The sequence below is a fragment of the Sphaeramia orbicularis genome, chromosome 10 (genome assembly GCF_902148855.1).
Source record: "Sphaeramia orbicularis chromosome 10, fSphaOr1.1, whole genome shotgun sequence".
NCBI lineage: Eukaryota > Metazoa > Chordata > Actinopteri > Kurtiformes > Apogonidae > Sphaeramia > Sphaeramia orbicularis.
Genome location: NC_043966.1, coordinates 15,115,447 through 15,128,537, shown reverse-complemented (window position 1 = coordinate 15,128,537; position 13,091 = coordinate 15,115,447). Strand labels below are relative to the sequence as shown.

Sequence of the window (13,091 nt, the reverse complement as noted above, 5' to 3'; positions counted from 1 at the left end):
TGATCGGGGGTGGGGGGGCCCACGGGGGGGGGGGCACTGATCAGCCTTGGCGGAGGTCTGCGCTCTCCGAGTGCTTCTAGTTATTAAATATAATATAAAGTAATTACAGTATGATATATAATAAATAATGCGCTAAGCCTAATGTTTGAACTCTAATTAGGCCTACAGTTCAGTTATCGTAGCCTATAGCCTATTCTCATGGTCTACACACATTTTTGACTGCTGCAGGGTACCTTATAGTACAAATTTGTACTTTACATAACTTTGGACCCTTTTTCATAGTCTAAAGGTGCAATTCTGGCCTCCTAAAGACCAATATTGTACTTTTGAGAGAACATTCTTAAAAAATGTACTTATAGGTACATAAATGTTCTGATCTCGTACCTCTATTTTTGAGTGTAGAATAGAAAAGAATAGAATGCCCTTCATTGTCATTATACTGAATGTACGAGATTGGAGAGTTTTTCCTTTTTCAGTGCAAACAGGTAATTATAGATAAAATATAAGGAGCAAAATATATACAAGATAAAGTCCTATACCCTCCTGAGACCCAGCAATGCATCTTTGTGCTCTGTAGGGGATAAGAGATTAACAGCTTTATTTATAAAAAATAAATAAACACAGTCCACTGCAAAGGACATTCCGTAAAAAATACAAAACCTATCTGAAGAAACTGTTGCATCATGTTTCTAACCATGACACTTATTTAATGTAAAAAAACAAAACAAAACAAAAAAAAAAGCCAAAACTTTTCCTTTCTTGGTTCTCATTAGGATATGCAAGTTAAAGTCCTAGGGTTAGGGTTTTCTTCTAAGTATAAACCATAAACCAGGGGTGTCAAACCGCCCCTCCAAAGGGTCCAATCCGGCTCACAGGATGAATTTCAGAAGTGCAAAAATTACAGTGTAAATATTTCTAGTCATGGTGTTCAGGGGTCACACAAAACTCAATGTGATAGGAAGTAAAATAATAATAACATAATAACCTATAAAATAATGACAACTCCAAATGTTCTCCTTGGTCGAATGTGAAAAAAGTGAAATTACATTATGAAAATTTTGATATTTGCAAACTAAAATGTACATAACCTGAACAAATTTAAAAAACCTGGAATTTCTCGAGAAAAATAAGTGCAATTTTAACAATATTCTGCCTTTTACTAAATGTTTTCTGTGTTTGTAATTGTGTTAATAATAAGCTGTGACACAATTTTGTTGGAATTGCAAATACTTTTCCAAAACATATCTCAGAGTATACATGCTTGTTGAGGTTATTCACATTTTTATAAAGTAATTTAACTTTCACACTAAAACAACTAAAATATTTTTGATTATTCTTTATTGGTTATTATGTCTATTATTGTATTGGTCCGACCCACTTGAGATCACATTGGGCTGAATGTGGTCCCTTAGACTAAAATTATTTTGACACCTCTGCAATAGATGTTTAAGAAGTTGCACTGAAATAAAAAAGACAGGTTTTGTTGTCATGTAGGGGACGGTAACTCCAAAAAGTCAGAATTAAACAGCTCCATTAAACTTGGATAATGCAAGAAGTTTTGTGCCTTTTTTTTTTTTCTCTTTTCTGGTGATTTTTACCTCTGCCAAGGAGGTTATGTTTTTGCCAGGGTTTGTTTGTTTGTTTGTCTGTCCGTTAGTGTGCAACATAACTCAAAAAGTTATGGACAGATTTGGATGAAATTTTCAGGGTTTGTTGGAAATGGGATAAGGAAGAAATGATTAAATTTTGGTGGTGATCGGGGGTGGGGGGGCCCACGGGGGGGGGGGGGCACTGATCAGCCTTGGCGGAGGTCTGCGCTCTCCGAGTGCTTCTAGTTCTTCATTCTTTCCTGTGCATGAATCTGCCTGTGTTTTACATGTCACACATTCACTGATGATTATAAGTCTGTTATTAGCATATAATGAGATCTGCATGGTGTAAAAAGACACAAAATGAAAATGAGTCTAGAAATAATGCATTTAATACATTATTATTATTCTTTCTGATACAATAAAACGTGGTACCTTTTCCTTTAAAACCTTCAAAATCAGAAATATCAACAAGTTGTCAGCTGCTATTGAAAAAATAATCTTTTCACCAAAATCAAACTTCATTCTTTTAATCATGTGACTCAAACATGAGACACATGACGTATGAAAGTTAACCCATAAAGACCCAGTGCTACTTTTGTGTCAGTTCCCAAATGAATTTTCCTCTCTGTTTAACCTTTCTTAAGTGATTTATTACCATTTTTTACAATATTATCCTTTGCATTTTGCATTTTTTTGCAGTGAAAATCAGGTATTTTCTATACTTAATTCACTGATCATGTAAATGTTCATAAAACCTCAGATTAAAGTTGGGGGTTATTATATCAAAAACCGAGAAAACTTAAGAAAAAGTTACTTTTTTTAGTGACTGAACATGAACCAAGTGTCTCCATCCACTGTCATTGATCCTACTCCATGGGTTTTACTGTTGAATCAATGTTGTAGAAGATGACGGTGTTTCTACGGTAACTACGGAGCCTCTGAACTAAATGGGTTAAATGGGTCATATCTGATGATGATTTAAAGCTGAAAAACTGCAATTTACGGCAATTATTCACATGTATTGACAGGATTAGTGGATCAACAGGTATTAAACAGTTTAGATCAGTAGATAGTTTTGGTCGAAAGTGGTTGTTTGGGTTTTTATGGGATAAAAAAGTTAAATTACACGACATTGTTTAGATCCACAAACTATCCTTTTACAAAAAATGTGAATAAACTGAACAAATATGACCATAAAATGTCTAAAGAGAAGCCAGTTTTAACAATATTCTGCCTGTTGTTAAATGTTTTGTGTATCTGTAGATCCACTGTGATCTGTAAATTGTAATACACTTGTGCATTGCTAGGATTAGTGGATCAACAGGTATTAAACAGTTTAGATCAGTGGATAGTTTTGGTGGAAAGTGGTTGTTTGGGTTTTTATGGGATAAAAAAGTTAAATTACACGACATTGTTTAGATCCACAAACTATCCTTTTACAAAAAATGTGAATAAACTGAACAAATATGACCAGAAAATGTCTAAAGAGATGCCAGTTTTAACAATATTCTGCCTGTTATTAAATGTTTTGTGTATCTGTAGATCCACTGTGATCTGTAAGTTGTAATACACACGTGCATTGCTAAGATTAGTGGATGAACAGGTATTAAACAGTTTAGATCAGTAGACGGTTTTAGTTGACAGTGGTTGTTTGGGTTTAAATGGGATAAAAAAATGAAAATCATATGAAAAATGTGAATAATCTGAACAAATATGAACACAAAAGGTCTAAAGAGAAGCCAGTTTTAACAATATTCTGCCTGTTGTTAAATGTTTTGTGTATTTGTAGATCCACTGTGATCTGTAAGTTCTAAAGCACATGTGTATTGAAATGTATTGATAGGATTAGTGGATCAACAGGATGTTTCTGGTCACCAGTGGCTGTCTGGGGCTTTATGGGGTAAATACTGTCAGACGTACAAAGAGAAAAGAACATCTTAGGTTTGAGAGTCGCGTTCAGAAGAAGCACAGGCCGCTGTGTCGCTGCTGATAGCTGATATACGACTGGATGAGAGAGTCGGGGATCCGGGGCTTCACAGTGTTCAGGGCACTTTCAAAGTGTCTGGCCTCGATGTGCCGGGCTTTGATGTCCTCTTGTAGGGCCAGGAGGGCAGCCTCTCTGCATACTGCTGTTATCTGGGACAGGAAACAGACACAGATATTCAGCTGTCAGGCAGAGTGCTCCGTCCACCCAACACCACCGAATCATGTGAGCAGCGGCAGCGGCTAAAGGCTGATCGACTTAAATGACAGGCTGTTCCGGGCAGATGTGTTACAGTAATGAAAGAGAGCTTTATATATTCCCGTCTGAGAAATGCCTTTATCGCACTGACATCAAAAGCACTGCAGAACTAAAGGCCAGTCACAAGCAGGACACACACACACACGCTGAAATATATCACGTTTAGAAGCATTTGTGTCCGTAATGAAAAGATTCATGGGTCAAAACTTCTACTTACCATTACAATGCAATCTGCAGTGTAATCTACTCTGGTAAAAGTACTAATACAACACTGAAAATGAACGACTACAAGTAAAAGTCCTGCATTCAAACCTTATTTAACCTGTTTAACCCTGACCATATTTTCAGGGGAAAAACACCTAAAAAGACATACCCAAAGTAAATGAAGAATTACTCCACAATAATAAGGTTCATATGAATGTTCTTGGTGTCTATGGACATTTAGAGACCTCACAGAATCTATTCCCATTGTCTAAAATATTGTATCTATTACTATGCCTGGGTAAACTGCAACAAACTAAAAGAGAAATTGGAATTTTTTATCCTCACCTGTTTTTTTTCGGCTGGATTGACGATGATATGCATAAATTAAGTGTTTGTGTCAGAGATTTTTAATAGCGTATATTTCACCCCACAAAGATTAAAAATCATGTTTGAACATTAAAGTTTGCACTAAAATACACCTTTGATGTACTTTTATTAACATTAGGGTCTAAACTTGGAGCAAAAGTTGAAAAAAACATCCATTGTCCTGATTTATTATATTTTTATAGTAGATGAATATTAATATAATTTTTTTGGCCCACGGGCAGGCCGATAGGGCTAAAGGGGTTTTAAAGGAGTGATATTTTGTTTTTTTTTTTCTTTTTTAAAGAATTATGCATTTTAAAACTTTTCCCTGTTGTCTATATAAACTGTAAATGCTATGCTTGGGTCGGAATTCTTCATTAATTAATATCCACTGGTCCATCTTCAACACTATTTCTGACTAATCACACCAGAAAGGTCATTTTTGAGCGCTGGCCCTTTAAATGCAAATGAGCCACTTCATGCCCCGCCCCTGACAGGTTGTTGACCATGCTTTCTGTCCCATTCAGCCACTTGTGTTTGTAAATACACCCAACAACTGAACATTTTAGGTAATTGGCTCGAAGTTCAGACATATTTTCAGTATGGACTACAACCGCTGCTGCTGCTAACAATTATGTCGTACTCGGAGAAATGTTTGTCGGAAGCTTTGACCGTATATGTGCAAATGTGACGTAACTAGTTATAAAACATAACAAATTAAGCAGGAATTGAAATGGGTTGTAGAAATCCACCCAGTTTTTTGCCTAAATGAATATAAAGATAGCTTTGCAGCACCTGGAGGGTTCAAATTCAAACTTTTGGAACTATTAGGTTCCAAATACACAAATAAATGAACCAAAGACTAATAAAAGTGGGTTGAGCAAAATATGACCCCTTTCAGTTAAAGTAGATTCAGATTCCTTATTTGTCATTTAAACATATCCATTACAGATGTAATGTAAAAACAAAATGACCATGCATTGGTCTCTAAAAACACAGATAAAACACGTGTAGACAGAATAAAATAGTCAGTATAAAAATATATGAACTGACTATTCAACAGATGAATGATGGAATGCCTAAAAGCACTGTTTTTGTCAGTACAATGCCATAGATATTGATGTAAGAACTGAAGTGATTTTGGTTTTTATCAAGAAAACCATGGAAAATGGATCGATATCAGCTCTGAAATTAAACTCTTATGAGCTGTTTTTGTTGTTATCATTATATTTGTCCAAACAAATGTACCTTTAGTTGTACCAGGCATTAAAATGAACAAGAAATTGAAGAAAACAAGGATGGTCTAATAACTTTTTCCGCGACTGTATAATACTCATAGAGAAGCTGAAATTGACAGGGTTCTACCATTAGGAGTCCCCTATGTTGGTTATCAAGGGAGAAGAAATCCAACCAAATCTGTCCTGGTTATCGCGTTCACACCAAGGATATCTGGTGGCGGTCGGGGTAAAACCATTATATCCCCAAAACTCGATTTTGGGAATATAATTATGAGCTTTTCACTGGAAATGCAGTAGAATTATAAATGCAGTATTTTACTCTGAGGTCCAGTGGAGTAGACGAACTGTTGAGTTGCTTAAAATGGAAATACTCTTATTTAGAACCGATATCACCCCTGTAAAACTACACTGTTTTAATCCTAACATTCCTGACATTTTAACTAAGTGTAATAAGGAAATAGGCACTTTGTTTCACTGTACGTAGACCTGTGAGAAACTTCAGAATTTTTGGACAGAGACTCTTAAGTTAATTTATTTATAGATTTATAGTATGTATTATCCCTGTGGATCCAAAATTGTGTATTTTGCACATCTTCCCTGAGCAGTTTCAAGTAATTGGGAAGAAAAAGGAAACTGTTAAATATTTGTTCATTACAAGTCAAATGAGTTATTTCTTTGAGATGGGAAGATATTCAAGGACCCACGGTGAACCAATGAATTAAAGAAATGTCTTCTTTAATTCATTTCTTTAATTCATTGGTTCACCGAATTAAAGAAATGTCTTCTCTCCCCTTCTTCTACCCCCCCAGCCCCACCCCCCATGTCAGGTCCGGCATCGAAATGTGGTTCAATAAAACTCATAATAAACAGTAGAATATCAAAGGGTGCTTCATATACTTTATGAAGTTACCCTTGGCAAAGCAAATTTGTTCAGCACCAAAAGGAGCCAGACTACCATCTGCAAAAAAAAAAGTAGTGTGAGATACAGGGTGGGGAAGCAAAATTTACAATATTTTGAGGCAGGGATTGAAAGACAGTGTATGACCAATTAGTTTATTGAAAGTCATGAGAATTTATTTGCCACAAGAACATTGACATAATAGAAAATGTTTTTATTCTATGTGTCCTCCTTCTTTCTCAATAACTGCCTTCACACGCTTCCTGAAGCTTGCGCAAGTGTTCCTCAAATATTCGGGTGACAACTTCTCCCATTCTTCTTTAATAGTATCTTCCAGACTTTCTCCTAATAGTTTTGCTCATAGTCATTCTCTTCTTTCCATTATAAACAGTCTTTATGGACACTCCAACTATTTTTGAAATCTCCTTTGGTGTGACGAGTGCATTCAGCAAATCACACACTCTTTGACGTTTGCTTTCCTGATTACTCATATGGGCAAAAGTTTCTGAAAAGGTATGGATAATAGTGTTAGGTATGATTATGACATCAATATATGTTTGGTTTCAAAACAACTGACGTAGTGCCTGCTGAGAAAAAACAACTAAATGTTCATTGTAAATTTTGCTTCCCCACCCTGTACTCCCTGGTAAAATGTCCAAATACAAGAGGATACACAAGCAAAGGTGTTAGAAAAATGGGCAATGATGACTGGGAGTACAGTTGGTGTCGGCTGCTGCCTTATGGGTACAGACAGCTGCCTGTCAGCCAGCTGAGCCCATAAAAAGAAAAAAGAAAAAAAAGAGGAAGAAAAAAAAGAGGAAGAAAAAAAGAAACAAAAATAAATAAATAAATAAATAAATATCTTCTACCCTGGCACTGGAAAAGCTGACGTACCTGGTTAAAGGAAAGGTCAAAGACTTTTCTAAGATCTGGACACCTTTTTTGCAACTTTTAAGTTTGTCAGGTATGTTTTGTTGCACTGGGAGTAGGTGCTATTGTGTGGGTGGGGAGTGGTGGTAGGGATTGTTTTGATTTATTTTTGTTTTTGCCTGTTCTTATAAAAATATGAACATAACAATAAATATATTTATGAAAAAAAAGGAAATACTCCAGTGAAGTATAAGTATTTGTCCATGAGTCCAGCACTAGAGTGAATGTTCTGTTCTGGAAGGAGCTGAACTTCAACTTAGACTGAGCCGAACAGATGACACTAACCTTTTTATGATGCCTTCTGCCTGGTCTAAAATGTAAATACTGCATACTCTCCTCTACAGTCCTGACAGAATTATGCAACGCTGACATGGAGGAGCGCTGCAGTCGCTGTGGGTGACCTTTGGGAGAGATTCTGCACACGCCAGAGCAGTGACTCACTTCCGAATCGGTGGCGATGGCTGATGAAGGCCAGGCACCTTTCCCAGCAGTGCCACCCTCCTCCCTTTCTAGAAGCACGGCTTTGTTCTGAGCCAGGCCGGCTTATACAACTCCCACCGACGAGGATCTCGCAGGAAGCTATTGGCCTGTAAAGCCACTGATAACGTCTGGTGGGAGGTTAGTGGGACATGGTCATGTGATGCAGTAGAGCTGTGGAATATTGAGCAAAGTATGCACGTCGAGCCATTTGAGTGGACGGAAATTGTGCACTGGAGCAAAAAGCTGATGGTCACCGCCCCTTATCGGCTGCACCGTGTTCTACGCTGCGTGACATGAAAGTAGATACTGAATACTCATACACAGTGTGTTTGGATCACTTTACAACTCTGCTGTGGCTTCACACTGAACGCAAAAACAGATTCGAAGATTTACACAGGACAAAATTATGAGCTTTTTTAATGCTTTTCCCTCTTCTCTTATTATGTTACATCTGTCTGACCTCACACTATCTGTATTTCCCTCATTGTGGACAGTGTTAAAGGCCATCGGGGTAATGTTCACATGTTCACTCGTCACTCTGTGGTGTTCACAGCCACGCCACTGTCTAAGGCCACAACTTTATCACATGTTCATTTACTTGAATTGTTTAACCCTTTAACAACTGCAGTGTCTCCGGCGCTGCATTTTACACTTCATAGCATTCAAATGACTGTAACTCCTGAACTGTTTGCACTGAGATCTGGAGCTTTCTGACACTACAGTAGAGGAAAAAATTATTAGACCATCTTTGTTTTCTTCAATTTCTTGTTCATTTTAATGCCTGGTACAACTAAAAGTACATTTGTTTGGACAAATATAATGATAACAACAAAAATAGCTCGTAAGAGTTTAATTTCAGAGCTGATATCTATCCATTTTCCATGGTTTACTTGATAAAAAACAAAATAATTTCAGTTCTTACATCAATAGCTATGGCCAAAAACAGTGCTTTTAGGCATTCCATGTTTTCTGTCTGTTTTAGTTAATACTGATGTCTAGGGACTGAAGTTAGTAAATGCGTCGCTCCTGTTTTTGACTTCATTTCCCATCATGCAGCGTGGTACTGCGCTTCCCGTCAACTGTCATGGGCAACCCAACGTGATTGTAAGGCTGTTGGATTCCAAAATTACCAATATCTCCCAAAATATTGGTCCCATCAACTTGGGAAACAGTAAAGACATGAAACCAATGTATGAAAAGCTGCAGAGAGCTAGGGGTGCTGGAGGATGTGTGGGGGGGTTGATGATGTCCTCCCCTCCTCAGGCTCTGTGTGCTGGGCTCCACCCCCCCACCCCCCATAGCCATATTAATTTAAATTAATTCATATAAACTCAAACGTATTGTAACTGATACAAACACATTATTACAAATATTAAATTCTTTAACTCATTGTTGTATTGTGGCTGCCTCCACCGCTAACGCCACCACAATAATACTAGCAAATTAGGCTACTGGTATTATTATTATTATTATTATTATTTTTTTTTTGCATATTATAATTATAATACAATTAGTTTTTTTTAACCCCTCTCTCTTTCTCACTTTCATTCACACTCCCATCTCTGCTCTTTACATTTACGATCTTTTTCATTGTAATATGATGTTGTCGTTGTTTGTCATTACTCTGTCATTGTTGTTGTTTTTGGTTTGTTTGTTTGATTTTCCCTTTGTTTATGTGTTGTTGTTGTTTTTCTGTCCACAATGTCTTGTTAACTATCACTAATTAAAAAATAAATAAATAAATAAGCTGCAGAGAAAGATACATTTTCAGCAGTATTTAAAAGTGAAGAACAAATGTTGTCGATAAAAAGCATCAAACATCTACCATCAGGTCAGAGCAAAGCTAGCATCAGCTTTTTGGAAAAAATAGATTAAATTCAGGATTAATGACCGATGGTTTCAATTATCATCTCCTTATCATCAGTTCAGGGACCATTATTATATAAGATAATTCATCTAATAAGTAAAATGGTGAAAATAGACTTTAAACTGCATTTAAGAAATAATGAACGAACTATTGTTTCAGTCTTTGCTTTGGCCTTTTTCAGTCAAATGCTGACTTATATAAAATATGCAACAGCTGCTCATCTCAGTGAATCAGCACCGATTTGAAGTGGTGCACGGAAAAACTTACACAATTTGCATTTTCTTGCGCTGACATTTGGATGGAAACCCAACTATTAGCAAATTCAGCACATAACGTAATGCAGAGCTGCAAGAGTCTTAATGAAAAACTTCACGATACTAAGTCTATTTATCAATATGTGGGAAATAACATCATATCTATGAAGGAGCAGGAATGAAAACAAGTAGCCGGGAGTATTTGTGATATTACCCAAGTGACGAACATGATGTTTTCCAAGGCCGGAGAGTAAAAATGAAGTGCGATAGCTGTTGGAGTGTGCTCTGGCTCCGTTAGCATGCACGACTCGGAACAGGTGCTTTGCAGATGTCAGGATGTGAACCCCCCCCACACACACACACTTCTTCTGTTTCAAGCCAATGAGCAACATGATTTAGGCAGGGTAAACACACGGGGCCGGGTTAATTTTGTATGAGGGTTTCCCATCATTCAAGTAATTTAGGCCTGTCAGTAATAATGATGCAAAACAATGAGGCCATGTATCCTGGTTCCCTGTTTACAAACGGATCGAGGGCAAGTGAGCGAGGGAGAGAGTAAGAGATATGCCACATGTTGAACAATGTGATGTAGTGTTGTTTCCAAGCAACATCCCTAAACAGGAACAGACAAACTGTGCAACACAATCAAACTGTAATTTCTTATTTACATTTAAAGCTGACAAGCAGGGCATGTTAGCCGCACCGTATCTCAATCTCATGATTCAACGGTTAATAATTATTTGGTTGTTTACTTCCACAACACCCCTTGGGTTTATAAAAAAAAAAAAAAAAAAAAAGAAATTTAAAAAAAGGGTAAGAAATGTCCGGAGCTGCTCTGAAGTACACAAACGACACACACACAGGCCCCCACATTCATACTTGTTGGGTTTATGAGCTGGTCTGTGAAGGCAATCAACAAGCCAGTGTTTCCCGCTGTGTGTTTGCCCGTACAGGCCTTGAAAAAAAAAAAAAAAAAAAAAAAAAAAAAAGCCACAAAGGCAAATAGGGCGAGCGAAAGAGCCAGTTTGTTTGTAAACGTGAAGGCATTCCTAGACCGGAGCCAAAAGTCCAGAGCCAACCCCCCTCCAGCACCACCTTGATACCCCTGAACACCCTCCCCCCCCCTTTCTACAACCACCACCACTACTGCCGCCCGTCCAACCCCCCAAAAAGGCAACCCACCACCCCTTAAAAATGGGCCCCCTGCGCTCATGAGAGGGGAAAAAAGAGGAGGAGAGGAAGGAGAAAACTGCAAATGCAAAGAAAATGAGATGTGTGCGGAGGGGGTCGGTGGCGAAGAGTGCTGACTTGTGGCAGGCCAAATAAATTATAGATCTCTTTTTTTAAATTTTATTGCAATGCAGACTTTATTTTTCATTCCCTTCATAAATTATGTCAGCAATCACTTAAATATATGGGGAGAGGGCCGAGCTGATGCATTGCAGTGGCTGCTCTCTGGTGATGTGGGCGAGCGTCGAGTTCCTGGAGGTGGCGCGTAGCCAGTCGTAAAAGGCAAAGCAAATGAAGACCGAAAAAAAAAAAAAAGAAAAAAGTAATCATCAAAAGCCTCTCAGTTTGGAGACCGGCTAAAAGTTGCTGACTCAAGATGACCCAAAAGTTGGCCTGATAGTGAGTCAAATTAGAGGTTCTGATGACGAAGCAAAAACTGTAAAGACGTGAAACAGTGAGTTTTTTCAGAAAGGCCTCGGACGAAATATTCTCTGAATCATCGTCTTCGCTCTGTTTATTTAATAGACGTTTGCAAACACAATCAGTGACAACTTATTCACCTTGACCGACAGGCGACTACTGGGCTTACAGCAGCCCTGAGGCCTTGCTCAAAGGCACAGTGGTCAGTGGGAGAGATCACTCCATAACCTGTTACCTTTTACTATCCTTATTGATCCATTATGTACATTATGTCATGAAATGGACAGAGTTTTTTTTTAATGTGTAATAATGTCACAAAATGGACAGAGTTTATTTTTAATGTGTAATAATGTCACAAAATGGACAGAGTTTATTTTTAATGTGTAATAATGTCACAAAATGGACAGAGTTTTTTTTTTTGATGTGTAACACTGTCATGAAATGGAAAGAGTTTATTTTTAATGTGTAATAATGTCACAAAATGGACAGAGTTTATTTTTAATGTGTAATAATGTCACAAAATGGACAGTTTTTTTTATGTGTAACACTGTCATGAAATGGACAGAGTTTATTTTTAATGTGTAATAATGTCACAAAATGGACAGAGTTTATTTTTGATATGTAAAACATTTTTGTGTTTTATACAGGCTTGGTCAGAATTTATGCTATGTATAAGATTTGTTGAGTTACTTTGGGGAGCTGACATTGGAATTTATGGTTAGTAAAAAAGAAAAGATAGGGTAAGGGGCAGGAGTATAGAAGTTGAACTTCACCCTGCTCCTTTTTGAATATGTTTTTCCTTTTTTTTATATGTTGTTTCTACTTGTATTTGGTTTTAAATGTTGATATTTAAGATAAAAACAAAAACAAAAAAAACTTTGTCCAGTGGAACAGTACAGGGATTCAGAGAAACCTGTCAATTCAATTAATTTCAATTCAGCTCTGGTCAATATAATAATAATGAATATATCTGTAAATCAACACGATATTTATGTTTGTTGCCACAATTTCGCCAAAAGTCTCATTTTTCGATTAAAAGTTTTTGCGCTGGCAAGAGGTGGTTTTTCAGGTGTAGTGCAAATGTTATATCACGCAAAACTGCAATGGAAAGACCTTTTTTTGCAACTAGAGTCACGTGAATAAAAAAAAAAAAAAACAGATGTTGACGGACGTTACAACAAGTGAAGAAGAAGAAACGTGTTACGGTATGTGTGGACACACCAGGAAACCCAAACATTTTTTAATTTAGTACAAGATAGAGGGGTAATATATAATAATAACACTGGGTTACAAAAAAATGTTTTTTGCAAGTTGTCTAAGTTTTTTCAACTGAATTAGGACCATTTTGCACCGCTAAATCAAAAATTACA

General features: G+C 37.1%; 1 protein-coding gene across 1 annotated transcript in view; it reads right to left on the bottom strand.

The window, feature by feature from the left end:
- Nucleotides 1-3,355: 3,355 nt before the first annotated feature.
- The window catches only part of afg2a (AAA ATPase AFG2A), a 189,792-nt gene continuing 180,056 nt past the window's right edge, over nt 3,356-13,091 (bottom strand). Inside the window, exon 17 of the mRNA XM_030145122.1 lies at nt 3,356-3,728. Within this exon, the coding sequence (XP_030000982.1) occupies nt 3,549-3,728 (180 nt within the window). The 3' untranslated portion in view covers nt 3,356-3,548. The remainder of the gene's footprint in view (nt 3,729-13,091) is intronic.